Source organism: Periplaneta americana, chromosome 12, assembly GCF_040183065.1.
Source record: "Periplaneta americana isolate PAMFEO1 chromosome 12, P.americana_PAMFEO1_priV1, whole genome shotgun sequence".
Taxonomy (NCBI): domain Eukaryota; kingdom Metazoa; phylum Arthropoda; class Insecta; order Blattodea; family Blattidae; genus Periplaneta; species Periplaneta americana.
The window spans coordinates 36,721,751-36,740,003 of NC_091128.1; the positions used below are offsets into that span (position 1 = coordinate 36,721,751).

The 18,253-nt window shown below is 39.2% G+C and overlaps 2 protein-coding genes across 8 annotated transcripts in view; both read left to right on the top strand.

Annotated features, from left to right (window-relative positions):
• The first annotated feature begins 16 nt into the window (after positions 1-16).
• On the top strand, positions 17-10,019 carry LOC138710285 (zinc finger protein 177-like). 5 transcript variants are annotated; one of them, XM_069841047.1, is made up of 4 exons: positions 17-104; positions 4,049-4,146; positions 7,096-7,178; positions 8,081-10,019. In XM_069841047.1, exons 2-4 carry the CDS (start codon positions 4,054-4,056, stop codon positions 8,616-8,618), a joined length of 714 nt encoding a protein of 237 aa, XP_069697148.1. In that variant the 5' UTR covers positions 17-104; positions 4,049-4,053; the 3' UTR covers positions 8,619-10,019. The 5 variants fall into 5 exon arrangements, with proteins under 5 accessions (XP_069697148.1, XP_069697147.1, XP_069697146.1 ...); XM_069841046.1 differs by lacking the exon at positions 17-104 and adding an exon at positions 115-291; XM_069841045.1 differs by lacking the exon at positions 17-104 and adding an exon at positions 300-568.
• A 1,998-nt stretch (positions 10,020-12,017) lies between these two features.
• The window catches only part of LOC138710288 (zinc finger protein ZFP2-like), a 29,211-nt gene continuing 22,975 nt past the window's right edge, over positions 12,018-18,253 (top strand). For 2 of the 3 annotated variants that reach the window (XM_069841050.1, XM_069841052.1), the window contains exons 1-2: positions 12,018-12,080; positions 16,739-16,834. The gene's annotated coding sequence lies outside the window, so the exon portion shown is untranslated. The remainder of the gene's footprint in view (positions 12,081-16,738; positions 16,835-18,253) is intronic. The other variant, XM_069841051.1, reaches the window with a different exon arrangement.

Genomic DNA, 18,253 nt, shown 5'->3' on the forward strand with positions numbered 1-18,253 from the left:
CTTGTTCTCGCTACGTGCTGAAAATGCAGTTATGTATATCAAGTAATGTTGCGCTGATGGTCGTGTGACGTGATGAATATTTTAATACCGAACGATGTAAACAGGTATTACGCGATAGTATATTTATTCTTACTCAGTGTATGTCATGTTGTTAACATTGTTTGAGAAAATAGTCGAATTTGTAAGGATTTCTTGCGAATATGGATTTCAAAAGTTAAGGGATTTTATAGGGAAATATTTCAAGGAAAGGAACTTGTTCAGAAATGTAGTAAATTAAGTATGAAATGAGAGGTGCGTGGTAATGGAAGCGCAAATGTTGTGATTTATAGTGAAAGAAAGGAACGTACATACATAATACACGCGATACGATGTAATGTGAAGAACGCAAAACTTGTATTAATGCAATAACCACTGTAATACAGTGAAGCAGAACATATAATAATGAAATAGATTCAAAATGTCTATTGTAACTTACTTTCCACTTTGGCCATTATGGTAACTTAGCTCATACTGACATCACTACATAAAAATCATCAGGCTTTGAAAATCCTACAGTCGTATATGCAAGGTATAACAAAAGCCTAAACTATCCTAGCCGAACCTTTCACAGATTAGTAGGCCTATATACAAGACGTAACAAAAGCCTTAACTTAACTAAACAAAACTAACCTAATCTAACCTATCACATATTCGTATATGCAAGGTATAGCCTGAGAGCACACTAGCGTGAAACTTTCAAATTGTCAGCAAAGTCATGTTTTTATTACAGAGGAGACAGCTGGAGGTGTGAAAGCGAAGTAGGAAGGAAACTACCTCAACGCTGGTTTAACTGCATATTAAGTTACATGATTTATTTTATTCTTGATAATGTTATATTGGTTCAAATGAAGAAATTATCTATATTCCAAAGCACTGTTAAGTAGGGTTGCCAGATTCTCAAATTGAAAATAAGGAACGACTAGACAGACTGTGAACTAGACTAGACAGGCGATTACTGATTGCAGGCAGTGGAGTCTGATCGGAAAATATATTTCCTTTAAATATAACCATAATGAAGTTTATTCCTAGTCAATCAAAACTTAGCTATGTTACTTAAAATTTTCAGATATTATTTGCGAAGTATGCATAAGATATGCACACATCACAGCTTGTAGTGAATTAAAACTGACCATTTTTCATACTTATTGCTCTTTCTAGCGACCCTTAACAAAACATTATTGGAAAGATTACTATTATGCAGTTATCTGCATGATGTGTTGTAAATTAAATGTCAACAGCTTATATTTTATTTAGTTAAATGAACTCCTGTTTCTGTCATCCCTCCATTTGAAATTCATTGCAGAAAATATTCTTCCATTTAAATCATTGGATAAAGACATACAAATTTTATCAATACCAAAACGTTTTTAAGTTTTCCTTTGCCACTTGATTCAACAACAAGAACCCTTCTCTCAAAAATGGTCATTGGACATTCTTGTAACATTTTCCTGAAAATGTGTATTTTTATCATGACAATAAAGTTCTTTAATTAAAAAGATTTCTGAGTAGGTCTATATATCATCAATACACATGTTATCAACTTATCAACAAAAGAATGTGATTCAGCTATACTTAAACTTCAAAAACCAGGTGAATTTCTCAGGGTAATACATTCCATTGTAGAAAACATGTTGATTGCCAAACCAAAAAATTTATTTATGTGACTTGCACAAGCTTAATACATCAAGAAATTATTTTGTATACTTCATATCATTAGCATTAGGCCTATCGAGCCTATTGAATCATTGGTGCACTTTGTATAAAAAATAAACAATTCTTTGTTCAGGCTTCCTTTTAAATTCTTCATTACTGGTACTTGATAAACTTCACAGAATGTATTTTTGATAAAAACTCGGCAATCATAATTACTAATAAAAATAGGAAAAATACACTAGGTAGTGAGATTTTTAAGTAACGTGAAGTGCATTTTTTCTGATTTTGAATTTAAATATTTAAAATAATCCTAATTATTAACTCAAACAGCAAAAACAAACATTCTTTATACCATACCATTGTGACCATTCTTCCAATAAGGCAGCAAAGAACTGATCCTTATTTGAGTAACTTCTATGATGAACACGATCCAGTTCTTCCCAAAGTTGTTCAATAGGGTTAAGATCCAGACTCTGGCTTGGCCAATCCAAAAGTTTGATTTTTTTATATGCAAAAAAAGTTTTTTAAATGGCCGGAAGTGTGTTCTGGATCATGTCCTGCTGAAAAATCCAATTACGTGGCATATTCTTGCTCCCATGTGGAACCATATTCTTTTCAAAAAATATCACTATACATGAAATACTCCATATTTCCTTCTACTTGGTCGACCTGGTTGGCAAGTTGGTATAGCGCTGGCTTTCTATGCCCAAGGTTGCGGGTTCGATCCCGGGCCAGATCGATGGCATTTAAGTGTGCTTAAATGCGACAGGCTCATGTCAGTAGATTTACTGGCACGTAAAAGAACTCCTGCGGGACAAAATTCCAGCACATCCGGCGACGCTGATATAACCTCTGCAGTTGTGAGCGTCGTTAAATAAACCATAACATTTCCTTCTACTTGGTTTGGAGGACCAACTCTAGTTCTACAAAAACATCCCCACATCATGATGCTACCACTACCGTGCTTAATGGTTGGTACCTGGTATTTTTTATCGTCTCTTTAGTTTTATGGTCAACCTGCATACTGCACACCATTAGAAGAAAATAAATTAAATTTACTCTCATCACTCCATAACACCTTATACCAGTATGTAGTGTTCCATGTTTGATACATTTTTACAAACTCTAACCTGGCCTTCCTATTTTTTGGATTTATGAGTGGTTTTCGTGAAGGTCGCCTATCATTTAAATCACCAGCTACTAGGCGACGTTTCACAGTAGAGACATGTAGGTTCAGTCCATGGTGCTGCTCAAGATCGTCCCTAATTTGTCGAGCCCATTTTAGTGGATCAGCAACCGACTGCTTTCAAATCATTCTGTCCTCCTCACTGTTGTTTTTCGAGGACGACTAGACCTTGGTTTATTGTCTACTGACCCTTCTTGTTTTTGCCGTTGACTCCATATAGTTATGAGTTTTTGTGGTATATCAAAATCTTTAGCAATGCTAGACTGCGACTTTCCCTTCTCAAAGCGTTTAAAACAGTTTGTCTCACATCCACAGAGTATTCCTTTTGTTTTGGCGTGCCTGCTGTGGTCTATACAAATAAACAAGCACTGTCTAAATACCTGAACACCAATATTTAATGTACCATGCTACCAAATCAAACCACAAAATACTTATGAGTTAATGGAATATACATTTATATTGTTATTCTATGAACTTATCTGTTTCCTAGATACGAAACCACAGCACTATGATGCTACTCATAGAATGACATAGCTGTGTGCTTTGCGTTGTAACTGCATGCAAACAGCACTGTCAACATAAAACCTTTACTACAAAATACTTTTGAGCACTACTGTACATACTAAACTACAATGCTAACCTTCTGCTTATGGCAAGAACCAAAAAGCTGCAACATGAGAGAGAGAGAGAGAGAGAGAGAGGGGGGGGGAGAGCGAGAGAGATATCTCAGTTCCTCGCTGCACTGCACTGCAATCTGCATCTTGTGCAGAGGGAACAGTTTTGAGCTGAAAGTATGCTTTTTTTTTTTTTTTTGGGAGTACCTACTTAGAAATTCATTCTCTTTATACCTGACAAGTTAATAGATTTAAGAGTAAAATGTATCTGAGCACCAGTTGTCCCCCTTCATAGTGATCCTCTTTGATTAGGCAATGCTGCACTCCTGTGATTCATGGGAGCTGTGAAGCCATTGAAAGTCATATTCAAGGAGTCTATTGCAAAGTATGATACCGTACTAAAGATGTTCCATCCTTTTTTGTACAAAAGATGGTCCATACTTTTGTACACTAAAGATTTTCCATACTTTTGTGTAGCTGGTAATTAGTTTGTAAGGCATTTCCAGCAGCTAAAAATTTGCAGATATTTGCCAATTCCCGTAATCGTCTCTTTCAGCTCTGATGGATATCATAAAGACAGAACACGAGGTCGACCCATTGGCTATACGAACAAGTGATACCAGAGATGTCGAAGAGGAGAGGCCTTTATCAGAGGTGAATTGAAGATCATCACAATGTATTATCAGTGTGCAACAATATAGCGCATGGTGACCAGACGTACTCTATAAAGAGTACATGTAGGCCTACTCTTTTTCAGGTGCTTCTCTAAGTACTAATCATTTTTCAGGTATTTGCTTACACTTTACTCTTTTTGTGCTTCCAATGATTCCTTCACCAAAAATGCTTGTCAATTGTTTTCCACACAAAGTTGGCAGGATTTGTGCCATTTGGTTTGGAGAGAAATATGACTGCGCCAGAATACAGAGCAACCTGCTGGCATCCTATCCTGCCCTTACTCATGGTTGCAGTTACAAGTAGGGATGGGAGGTTACTCGAAAATAACCGGTTATCAGTTAACCAGTTATTTTAAAATTAATTTAACGTGAAGGAAGTTAACCTACCAAAAATAACTGGTTATTTTTTTAAACATTTTAAAGTCAGCCCGTCATTAGATGCTGGAGTTCATCAATAACGTCCTTAAACAAAATACAGAAAATAATAAGAGCTTATGAAATTGCATCTAGTTGATTACTTCACTCACAGTAAGGTTTATAGGCAAGATAAGTAAAAAATAACAGGAAATACATAATTTTGACACTTTTGACTTTGATTATGGCATATGTCGAAGGGCACTCTATTCTCTTACAACCAATAAATATTGATGTCAGAGTTTCTCGTCGTATGGATAGAAAACATCTACGACAATGTCCATCCCTGAAGTTCACCTGTGAAAGTGATCGCTATTAAGAAGCTAGAGACCTAATGAGACAATGACATAAAAATCTCAGTAATGTATGCCATTTGAAACAAAGCTTATCACCATTTGAAATGTTCCAATACCCGCAGATATATTATAAGTCAGTCAGACAAAGTCAGCCATTAACATAGGCAATATTATTGACTGATTCAAAGTCGAATTTCACTTTTCCGTCTATGTACAGATGAAGTAAGTAAAGCAGGAACCCATACCCCATCTAGGAATGGCCTACGAAACAGTTTGTACACAGGGTTGATTACATAGAGTACAAAATAATAAAAATAAAAAAATGTTCGGCTGATATTAAATTTGAGATAAACTTTAAACTCATTTTATTCAAGTGTACATTAAAAGAAATAACTGATTATTCAGTTATTGAGGAAAATTACCGGTTATCAAGTTAAACTGGAAAGCAAAAATAACTGGTAATTAATCAGTTAACTGTATGAAAATAACCGGTTATCAAAATAACAGATTAGTTTTGCTGATCCCTAGTTACAAGAACAGTGTGTCAGTCTGTGTTGACACATTTCGTTTATGTTTTTACTCGCATGTTTCATTACCTTCTCAGCTTCTCTGGAACTTAGAAATGTGTTCCTTAGTGCCTGCGTGTGGACCAAACTGGTACAAAACCCCTCAGTCAGGCTGTGTAACAAGTGGAAATGGCATGTCAGAAATGTAAATTTCAAAATTATTTTGAAAGTGATTTTCCGTGCATAGATCAAGTGAAAGACGATGATTACAAGGTTAGATGTATTACCTGTAACATAGGTTTGCCAATTCAAAACAAAGGAAAGCATGACATAGAGCGGCATGTATAAACAGTACTGAGTCATCCCATCACTGATTAAGTTTACATAGTAGATGTACAGTATGTCTCTAGATGCAAAAGGTCTCTAGTAGCGAGACTACTGCTATTAAACTTTGTGTTTGGACACTATTAAGGAAATTTAATGCAGAATATTTTTGTACAGTATGCTTGGAAAATTCACTGTCCAGAAAGTTAAAAGTGGAGGAACTCTCTGAAGTGACCTGTAACATTGTATCTACCGTTCTTTGACATAACAGTGCAATTATTATGGCGAATTTCTTATTTGCTTATTAGTGATTTTAATGTCACTGTATTAAGACTCAAGAATTTGCGAGCGGTGTGCTCTGTCTGCTTTGTACACTAATCATGTGATTTTCTCTATGGTTAAGTAATATTTTGTATGAGCTACGGAAGTTCATTGTTGAAATTTTAAAATTATTGTTTATTTAACGACGCTCGCAACTGCCGACGTTATCAGAGTCGCCAGTGTGCCAGAATTTTGTCCCGTGGGAATTCTTTTACTTGTCCATAAATCTACTGACATGAGCCTGTCACATTTAAGCACACTCAAATGCCATCGACCTGGACCGGGATCGAACCCGCAGCCTCGAGCACAGAAGGCCAGCACTATACCTACTACACTTCATTGTTGATCATAGGCAAGCTATAAGACAAATCAAGAAGGGATTCTGTCTCTGAACATAAATTGTACCTTAGTAAGTTTTTAATGTCTTGAAGTACTTCACAAACCTGAAGTCAGATTTTGTTCTCTATATCAGTGCTAGTATGTGAACATAATCCACATTTTCATCGCTTGAGATTTTCTTTTTATGAGTGTTGGTGCAGAGGAATGATAGCATCATAAAAGAAATACAGATAACACATAGATAAACCAGGCAGATAGATGAAGTTTGATATCGAATTCAATGACTATTTCCTCATTATTATTACAGCTGTCACTGAGTCAAGATTGTAGATGAATCAATGTCACTTGAAGACGTGGAATTAATCTGTGAGCTATCTGTTATGACAGTCTGGAAACTGCTGTTTTACCAAAATATTTATATAAGTGTGACATAATCCAATCCAAGCTCCTGCTTGCTAGCTTCAAAGGATTATCATTGAAATACTAAATACAGTTAGAACAAATCACGAGTGTTCCTAAAAGAGAACATTATGTGATGTGATAGTGGTGGTTCTCAGTTATTCCTTTGATAGCAGTCAGCTATGGGATAATGCCACTACAACTGTGTACATTTACAACATATTGCAATTGGACTTGATAGGATTTAAATTCGGGTCTCTGTCATTGGAAATTGCTGTACAAAGTACTAAGCTGGTGGTGTATCATTTCTTGTCTTATTCAATCTTTCAGGGAGATTCTTGTATCTTAATCACAATGAAGGACGAGCTGAAGCAGGAAGTCACTGTAGAGGAGGATGAAGTCTTCACTGAAAGGTGAGAGTAGTGTGGGAACCTTCGCTTCTTTTTTTCTTCCAGTGCTTCATTAAAATAATATGACGACGGAGCTATATATGATTATGACGACTTTATCGAGAAGTGCAACCATGCCAATGTGGAATTCCTTAGTTTTTTGAGTAGGTACGACAAGCTGTATCTTCATAGGGAGATGCAGAGTGTGAATATATGGCTTGAGACTGAGGAACAACACATTGATTTGATAGATGTGAGCCCTATTAGAAGATCTCATGGGCTGCATCTGCATTATAGAGGGAAGTAGCACCTTCTGCCTCTTACTGCCAATAGTATTAGAGATAGTCATGTTCAAAGATAAGAGTTATTCTTTGTTAGTTAATGTTAGGGCTTCACCCTTGTTAGGTTAAACCTCCAACAGTAAGAGGTTTGCAGCAAGTTGAATTAAGTGATTGAAGTTTGAAATAATGAATATTCTAAACATTGTAATTTAACTATTGTTCATTAAAATATTAGAGGATTAAAACAAAAAAACTGATGAATTGATGACTGCCTTAGAATTTCAAAGTTACGAACCGCCGAACATTAGTGCTATAAATAAATTAATAAATTTACTATGTTACCTGTACATGCAGTACACAAATTGCCACAAATTGCCACTGTTTAAATAAATCATTCGGACAAAGTTCCACAAATATGCAGTTTACAGGAAAAAAGCCCAGATGTATGAACTACACATACTGTCAAGCAGTCGCCTCACAAACGCGACAATCCTACTGGAATTATGAGATGATATTGCCACTTTCGCTGAAATCGCAAATCTGAGAGCATAAGCAGCGTATTACAATATTGTATTTTTAATTGTTATAAAGTCTACTATTATTTTATGTACCAGTAACTTTCACTAATGTGACTTTTCATTGCAGTTCTTGGAATATGGACGAGAACGAAACACCAGAGGCGAAGCGCCCCAGTGATGAAAGTTGTCGTCCTTCAGATGATCCTGCGTGGGAAAGTGCACTGCATCCCCAGCTGCTTCGAAGAAACGAGAATTTGCAGTTGCTCACCCTTAGTCGCACAGACAGTGGCTCATTGAAGTTTGATATTTGTCGAAAGATCGTACCATTCACCTACAGTCCTGGAGTACATCACAGCAGTCACGGTGCGGGAAGGAAATTCAAATGTGAGATCTGTGGGAAATGCTTCGCACGATCGGTTACTCTGACAGAACACGCGCGGACTCACACTGGCGAGAAGCCAATGCAATGCGATGTCTGTGAGAAGCGCTTCGCCGCGGCGAGACTTCTTGCAGCGCATCTGCGCACGCACGGAGGCGACAAGCCGTACGAGTGTGACGTGTGCGGAAAGCGCTTCTCACAGAAACGAAGTCTCAAAACACACTTACGTAAGCACGTGGAGCCAAGCAATTCAAACTACGAGAAACATTCTTCACTATCTCTGTAGTTGAAGTAGGTGTTCACTGCATGCACATAAACTGTAACTCATGTTTCAAGGGGAAGCAAAACAATTACGGAGGCTCTGGCCGACCTTTCACCCAGCCGCCATTATCAGCTTGTTGAATTTTTCTCCAGTGCCTCCAGTGTTGTTACTTACTTTCGATTAATTGTCGACATAACATAGTTTTCACCATTCTTAATGATGATTTCATCATATGTGTCAACACAAAAGCAGACGCAATAATGAGAATCGCACTCCAGTTCCAAGTGGCTTGGCACTCCCATGCCCCAGCTGTTGGGCGTTAAGTAACTGCACTAGCGTTCGATCTTCTAGGTCAAAGCCACGAGTTTTGCTAGTACAGTACATGTTTATTCAGCTATTGAATGCAATAATTTATTGTTACAAATGAATGCTTCAGAATTACTTTCAAACCTAAGTCACATATTTTAATTATTTGATGTTACAATCATTCTCTGGGGAGATCTTCAGTTGTGCAGACATTCATAAAACGGACCGGTCCCACTCCAGAATCTGCTGGTGAGTGGCGACTGGTCATATGCTGGTATACGAACACTTTCCTGTGCAGAGCAGTTTCCTGAGGATGGCCACTCTACCCTGTGACAGTCTGCTCAGTACTGCCATCATTTGTTCACTTGTTTCCTCCAACAAAGCCTAAGTCCCAAGATATTTATGTACCAATTTGTTTATGTAAGACTATATATGTCTGCATTTTTATATAAGGAAAATACGCAATATCTATTTGGATTTGTTACAGTTTTATTGCTGATGTCCCAGAATGGTTTGAATTTGTTCATTGCATTCTGTTTGAAATGACGAAGGTCTATCTTTAGTCCTACTTTAAAAGTGAGGGCAATTATTGCATTTAATTTTGTATTCTCGTCAGGTTACAGTTATTTGTTTCTCTTCAGTGTTTAGATATCTGTGTAATGTATTTTGTGTTTTATATGCTATAATAGGTTTAATTTTCTCAATGTAGACATTTTTATTTGTTATTCTGATAGATTCATGTAATGATTCTTTTCTTTTTGTGTTTGTGTATTGGTGCTGTTATTTAGCTTTTAATGTGTATATATTTTTATTAATGCGTAATTTTGTTAACAATGGGAATAATTTTAAGAGCAAGTTCTTCTTATATGCCACACATAATTAAGTATAATACGCCTATACTTTCTATTTTTAAACTCAAACCAGAGCGTTTAGAATAGAAAGTGTGGTAACTTGGCAAGGGTCTAATGCAAGATGATGTGCACGCGCAGCTTTGGATGAAAGTCGTCAGACCACTTTAACTGTTCTACTGTCAGAATATCACTCTTTCACGTAATTTATGTAATATAGTACTGTATTTAAATATTGTTTTTGTAAAATATACACTTGTAAAAATGGTAACTACAGTTTACACAACACTGCACTTTTAAAACTAATCACCTACAACCAATTCTATTTAATGTCCACCACTTTACTCTCACTTTGAAGTGAATAGTTCTTTATTATGGCCTGAGATTTTGTCAGTGAAACAAAAGAATGAAGTTGTTAAGATACCTCGTACCACTTTTGCTTGTTGGTACCTTCACTAGAAAATATGGTTATGTTATTTGTATTCATTAATGGTAAAAATTTAAAAGAAATATTATAAATAATATTAATTCCATCAAGCATTAATTTAACATTTTCATGATGAACATAGACACAAACTGAGTGCGTGCCACTTGTTCCAGGGACTACACGCTCTACGTCCTGCGGAATCTCGATATCCAAACTGGGTTATTAAGAAGACGGACTGGGTCGGACTTTCGGAGTCCATATCATTCGATGAGAACAGACATGAAAGTGTGGACTCCGTAGTAGAGCACTTTTCAAATGAAGTTATTAAGTCAGCGGAATTATCTATTCCCCGGTCGTCCTGGTGGACGGATGCCTGCAGAGATGCAATCCGAGACCGCAAACGTGCCTTACGCCAATTTGAGCGCCATCTGACCCAAGAAATTTTTGTCCAGTTTAAACGTCTTCGAGCTAAAGCTCGTTGCACTGTGTGCGATGCTAAGAAGAGTCCTGGACAAACTACGTCAATTCATTGAAAAAGAACGTCCCAGCTAACACTGTATGGGACAAAGCCTTATTGTTTTTAATTAGGCAACCCCGGGGCAGATTCCTTATCTGTTCTCACTCTCTAAGTGCCATTCATTCCTTGCAGTCTTTTAATTATGATGATCCACTTGTGTTAAGGACTCAGGAGCTGTTCCACACTCTCCTTAGCTCTGATTATGAGATTGGAGTAGTGTGGATTCCTGGTCATGTAGGAACTCCAGGAAATGAGGCCGTGGATGCTGCAGCCAGGGTTGGTGCACTGAATGGCTCTCTGGTATATTGGCGCGAGAGGTGGCAGGACATTCGAAACTCCTTGAAATATAAAATATGGTGGCAATGGGAAGGAGAATGGTCTGCACAAGAGTGAAGCAAATTACGAAATATAAAAAATACTGTTCGTGTTTGGGATTCGTCCACAAGAGCATCACGACACGAGGAGGTTTTACTCACCCGGTTGAGGATTGGCCACTGTCATCTGACACATGGCCATCTTCTACGTGGCGAGCTCAGCCAGAGTGTGATATGTGGTGTGGTCCACTTACGGTGGAACATTTTTTATTGCATTGCAGAAAATATGACCGTGTTCGCCGGCAATATGGAATTCGGCTGACACTACGTGACGCTCTTGGAAATGATTTTAATTGTATAAATGCAGTTCTGAGATTTTTATCGAATACTGGACAGGACAAGGTGATTTAGTTTTTTACTGACCCGTTTTACTTATCCTCCGGACCCTTTACATCCGGAGGTTACACTTGTTTTATATTTGATTTTACATTGTTGACATTTCGGACTTTATACATCTGAATATTTTATTGTTTTTGAAATGTGATACACAATTTATCTCTGGTGGCCTTAGTTTTATTATTTTATTTGTTCGTTTTGAATACCATCTAGGGTCGTAGAATTTCTCAATTTTATGATTGTGTACAAATCACCTTGTGTGTACTGCATTTGTGTACCTCGTTTTTACCGTAACAACGATTATTTATTTCTTTTAGCGTTGTGATTATTATATTATTTATGTCTTTGTTTTATTAAGAATTTTAGATAAGGGGCGCAAATAGCCATAGTAGCTTACGCGCCCTTTTTAAACCCTAATACTGTTACTACTACTACAATTAGCTGAAACTTTCGTAATATGCTAATCTATGTAATACAGAGATAATACTGAGGAAACAGACGAAAAGCTTGTAGCTGTATTGAAGATGCAGTGCTATTAGCAAAATACGAAGGGAATTATACTAATATTCAGCCTTTGACATTCGCGTCAGTTTTTTGCGTAGTAAGGAGTCACGGCAGTCTTGATACATTAGTAGTCTTGCTGTAATGGTCGTCGTGAATAGGCTAGGCTACAAATAGGTAAGTAAGTACATTTAATTTGTAATCAGGACAGTCTTATAGACTCCGCGCAGAGCGGTGGAGTAGGCATTGCACACACAATCACTCACAGGAGTAAAATGTAAATTATCTGTAAAATATACTTAAATGTTTTTCTACTTCCAACAAAATAAGTGTTTCGACATTTGAAAAAACATGAAAGATTAATCACAACATTGAAGTAACGGTCAGCGCGTCTGACTGCGAAACCAGGTGGCCCAGCTACGAATCTTGGTCGGGTCACGTTATCTGGTTGAGGTTTTTTCAGGAGTTTTCCCCCTCAATCCAATACGAGCAAATGCTGGGTAACTTTCGGTGCTGATTCCGGACTAATTTCACCGACATTATTACCTTCATTCATTTATTTTATTTCATAGATATTACTTGAGCAATGAAGCTTTAAGATGTGGAACAAGTCAAAATTTTACAATTACAATTTTTACAAATTTTTACAGTTTTACAATTTAGTAATTTTGTGCAATTTTTTACATTATTTTGGCGAGATGTAGTGAGATGAGGTGAGGTCCGAGGATTCGCCAAAATATTACCCGGCATTTGCCTTTTGGTTGGAGAAACCTCGGAAAAACCCAACCAGGTAATCAAATCAAAGAGGATGATTCATTTCATTCAGACGCTAAATAACCTGAGATGTTGATACAGCGTCGTAAAGTAACAAGAAAGTCACCACAAAGGATAGGACAATACTATATGGGCCTTGAACTTGAAAAACATTTCACTATAATAATGGGGCAATATTTTACGTTACGGTGCCGAATTATGCCTGACGCGCTCAAAGCTACCTACTAGTTACACGAGAGAAATGATTAATTACAGTGTTAATGATACCAACAAAGTATCAATATTTATCTGATATAGTTTCCGTTGAGAGAGTGTGTGCCAAGTGAAAGCGGTTACCGGCACCGCTTCGTTGAAGTAGTTTATGTACTGCAATGGACAATAGAGTTGCATCATGAACGATGTCGTGACCGATTGCTCGGCCGGCAAACAATAAAAACACTTGCCAATAACAATCCAATACGGAAGTAACGGAACAGAGGTTTATTTTTTTACTTGGTTATTTAACGATGCTATATCAACTACGATGTTATTTAGCGTTGATGGGATTGGTGATAGCGAGATGATATTTGGCAAGATAAGGACGAGGATTCGCCAGAGGTTACCTGACATTTGCTTTATGGTTGGGGAAAATCTCGGAAAAAATTCAACCAGGTAATCAGCCCAAGTGGGAATCGAACGCAAATCCGGAATGGCAGGCAAGTGCCTTAGGCGACTGAAACAGGTGGTCGTGCTAGTTACTGAAGTTGAATTGAGAGTGATCCCACTTAAAACTCTTCCTGCTAAGCATGTTAAGTTGATTCCTCTTGGAAGCAAAAATCCTATTTTCAATGCTACGAACAAGAGTGCTTCTTCATAAACCTAATCTGAATGCAACGTTTTCTAATATGCAAATTAAGCGCCAGTGCACAAACTTACATATAAAAATATCACAAAATATGGTGTGTTGCATCAACATTCACACTCAAAACAGTTTTCAACCCTTAGCTATGGAAGACAGTATGGAGCAAACTTCTACTGCTTCTACCTTTCAACATGAAAAAAATTCCCCCTATCTGCTTAAAGAACATTGAGAACTATCAGCTCTTATTACAAAGCATACATAGGCCTAATCATGTACAAACAGAATTTCATACAGAGTTGAAAGGTACAATCATAAAAATATACGCATCAATATCTTATGATTTTAAATCAATTATTACTATGATTCAATCCGTCAGCAATATTATACCTATAAAAATCCCGCTGAAAATATGTTTTCTGCTGTTATTTGAAATGTACCCTGCTCTCTCAGAGTTCAAGAAGATAAAAGTCGTCCTTGAAGGACTTAACTATCCATTACATAAAGTAACGAGACTTCTAGGAAAGAACAAACCCTCCACTGGGCAGCAATGACTAAGGTAAATCAATCCTAAATCTCACTTGCCTACTTACTACACAGTGTAGTTAAAGTTGAAACCGGTCGAGGTGGGTGCTTCCAAGCTGGTGACTGGGGGTGCAATGGTGTCTCTCGTGCTCTTCTTTTCGCCATTTTTCTTCTTATCACCAACCACTCCTTTTCGTCCTCTCGTTTTTTCATCACTCTGTTTCTCTCTGCTGGCTACCATAGCATGCGGAATGCCCACCACATCATCACAACCAATTACATCTCTCCATCCCCGCTGTTAGTTTTTGCCATGACCACCATCATGACGGGATTTGTTAAGGATGCTTGATGAGGTTTCATTCTTCTTCCCCTTCTAGTTATATTCATTCTTAGGTTAAGGCTCTTAGGCTTATAACTCCTGTCTCACCAGCAGGGATCTTTCCTATTTCCGTGGTCCTGTCCCACGGTTTGGTGCGCGACTTCCGAATTGTGTAGCCTGTCAGGGCGCCCAGCAATGAAGCAATAGTGGACCTTTCATACTGCCCCTATATGCAAGTTTAGGTGCCAAGCCAGGACCAGAGGTCAAATACATTCACGTAGAGCTTCAATGGGGGCCCGGGGTGATTTAGACGTCCTGGTGACCGACTCTGCTCGCCGGGGTGGATATAGCACTCTGAAGTGTTACCACTGACTTATGGGTGTCGCAGTGTAATCAACCACAAGTCCCCTGAAGCTGGATAGTCCTGGGATTGTTCAGCGTAGAGTGGGGAGCCACGGGCGGTTACTCCCTTAGTAGGGGTATAAAACTGCTACACGCCTCTGGTGTAAGACTTGCTATTAGGTGTGTAATGTCCAGTTTGAATGGTAACTTGCGTGAGGTGTGTAGCTTGGGATCGGGCTGTGGGGGGGGGGGGGGTCCTCATAGCCGGCACAGACCATGGAGAATTTTTTACGTATCTTTTTCTTTCGCAGCCCTCCCCCCCGGTGGCAGGCTGACGCCGACGGTTCCATAGTGGGGGCCAGTTTAAATGTCCTCGCGCTCTTCTCCCCCTCCCTCAGAAGAAAATAAAAAACAAAAGACAGGAATAGAGACGACTGGTGGTCATTTAACGAACATTACAATGGAATTGGATCCTGAGAAAGTAACTGTTAAAGTGCCGCCTCCAGAGTTTATTAGTATCACGTTGGACGGAACAAAAGACAATGAAGAACATCAGTCCATTTCACGTGAGACGCGCACGCGACGGACTCGTTGGGAAGGTCAAAAATGCAACTCGACTACGCAACAGTAGTCTCCTCATCGAGACTATATCTCCAAAACAGAGTGAGATGCTGTTGAAAGCGAAGTTGCTAGGGTCTTTCCTTTTAAAGTGGAATGGCACTCCTCGCTGAACACCACGCAGGGAGTAGTGCATGCTGATTCTCTGGACGGTATGTCTGATGAAGAGATCCAACTAGAACTGGCGGAGCAGTCCGTGTTCAAGGCTTACTGCTTATTACGTAAGCGGGATGGACAGACTGTTCCCCTGAGCACTCTCTTTTTGTTTTGACCTTCGAAAATCCTGTCCTATCAGAATACATCCTTGTCGGGTACGAGCGTGTTCCAGTTCGTGCATATGTGCCGAACCCAATGCAGTGCTTTAGGTGCCAATGGTTCGGACATACGCAAAAACGTTGCACTAACAACATCATATGTGCAAAGTGCGGCGGTGCTGACCATGATGATTCTCCATGTGCCGGAGCCGAGCACTGTGTAAATTGCTCTGGGGACCACGCCGCTAATTCTAAAAATTGTCAGAAGTATATGGCAGAGAAGGATATTCAAGAGCTCCGAGTCCGGGAAAAAATTGCGTTTTTCGAGGCGCTTAAGCGTATTTTAGATCAACAGAAAATGGCAACGGAAAAGTCCTATGCAGCAGTATTGCACAATGCAACAGAGGCAATTACTGCATCAACGCAAACGCCATCTCTTGCAAGTATACTTGGGAATCGTGTTGAGACCGCTACCCAGACGTATATGGACGTTGCTACTCAGACTGCTGAGTCAGTTGACTCGTGCGGCCTTGATATTATGCCTTACATTCCTAAAAAGATGACAACTGTGGCGACAGAGAAAGATTCAAGGCCTGATAGATCGCCGCGACGTCGCACTACTTGTTCGGGTGACAGATCGAGATCACGGCCTCGATCAAGATCACGATCAGGTCTGCGACGATCTGCGAGTGTATCGCCACTGTCAAGGGCTAAGCAGTCTCAGTCAATGGCACCAAATCATAGAAGAAATAAGAAGAGAAAATCACCTGTAAAGCCACCAACATGATTTAGCTCCTCATAAAGATTGATAATGTATAGTGGAACGGTGTTCGCAGCAGATATACAGAACTACAAAAATTGATCTATCGTGAGAACCCTGCTATTTTATGTCTACAGGAGACACACCTCTGACCTGAACACTCCCTGAATGTATCAGGATACAGTGTTCACCAGTACGATCATCTTGCTGGTATTTGGGCCAATGGAGGTTGTGCCATCCTACTCCGCCAAAGCAACTTTTCCTCTGTTATCAACAATAACACTCCACATCAATGCATAGGCGCTACAATAACTTTACTTGCTATTTATTTTTTCAATAGTCTGTCTCTATATGCCCACAGAAACTCCTTTTACAGTAAATGAAATTGAACATGTCCTGTTGCAGGTGCCTGCTCCATATCTGGTAGTGGGGGATGTCAATGCATCCCACCACTCAAGGGCCTCAAATTCCGACGAGAACAGAGAAAATAAAATAGCAGAGGTATGTATCCGTCTAAATCTTGTTACCCTGAATTCAGGGGAAGCAACACACCTCTCTGTGGCTTACGGTACATACTTCATAGTAGATATCTCCATTTGTAGCCCAGTTTTGTCCACGCATTTCGAATGGTCTGTGATTCATGACCTACATGGTAGTGACCACTACCCCATTCGAATGTGTATGTCCGCTATACGTCCTGTGGAATCTCGATCTCCAAACTGGGTTATTAAAAAGGTGGACTGGGTCGGATTTTCGGAGTCTATATCATTCCATGATAATGGACATGAGACTGTGGACTCCGTAGTAGAACATTACTCAAATGTGGTTATAAAGTCAGCGGAATTATCTATCCCCCGGTCGTCCTGCAGGCCGACGGATGCCTCCAGAGATGCAATCCGAGACCGCAAATGTGCCTTACGGCAATTTGAGCGCCATCCGACCCAACAAATTTTTGTCCAGTTTAAACGTATTCGAGCCAAAGCTCGTCGCACTTTGTGCGATGCTAAGAAAACATCCTGGACAAACTACGTCAATTCCTTGAAAAAGAACGTCCCAGCTAAAATCGTATGGGACAAAATCCACCAAATAATGGGGAAACGTAGTTCTGTAATTCCGAGCCTTCTGAAGAATGGCGTAACGACCACCAGTCCCATAGAAATTGCTGAAATATCTGCTACCACTTTTGCACAGGTAAGCAGCTCAAATAATTATGTCTCACAATTTCTAAAAGCAAAGATGTTGCAGAAAAACGAAAATTAAATATTAAATCTGATGACACTGAACACTACAATGCACCGTTCACATTCAAGGAGCTGGAGGCAGTATTAGACACTTCCCCTGACACCTCCCCTGGCCCTGACAACATCCATAACCGCATCCTTCGCCATCTACCACCAGCTGGTAAATCTTTCCTGTTGACAAAGTACAACCGAATCTGGACTGAGGGAATATTTCCATCTTCTTGGCGTTCCGCCATTGTTATCCCCGTCCAGAAACTGGGAAACGATCCTTCATTGTTTGGAAGCTACAGACCAATTTCTCTCAACAGCTGCATATGTAAGGTTATGGAAAGAAAGATAAGCAAACGTCTGATGTGGGTACTCGAATCGGAAAACTGATTATCTAATATCCAATGTGGTTTTCATAAGCACAGATCCGCCGCAGACCATCTTTTTCGGCTGGAGACCGCCAATAGAAATGCTTTCCTGAAGAAGGAACATCTTGTGGTGGTCTAATTTGATCTAGAAAAGACTTACGATACCACATGGCGGAATGGCATTCTGCAAACTCTGCATGATTGGGGATTTCGTGGCAGTCTACCAACGTTTATTGTGAAGTTCATGGCAGAGCGGTATTTCCTAGTTCGAGTAGGCACCACACTTTCTAACGAACAAGTCCAAGAAAACGGCGCTCCGCATG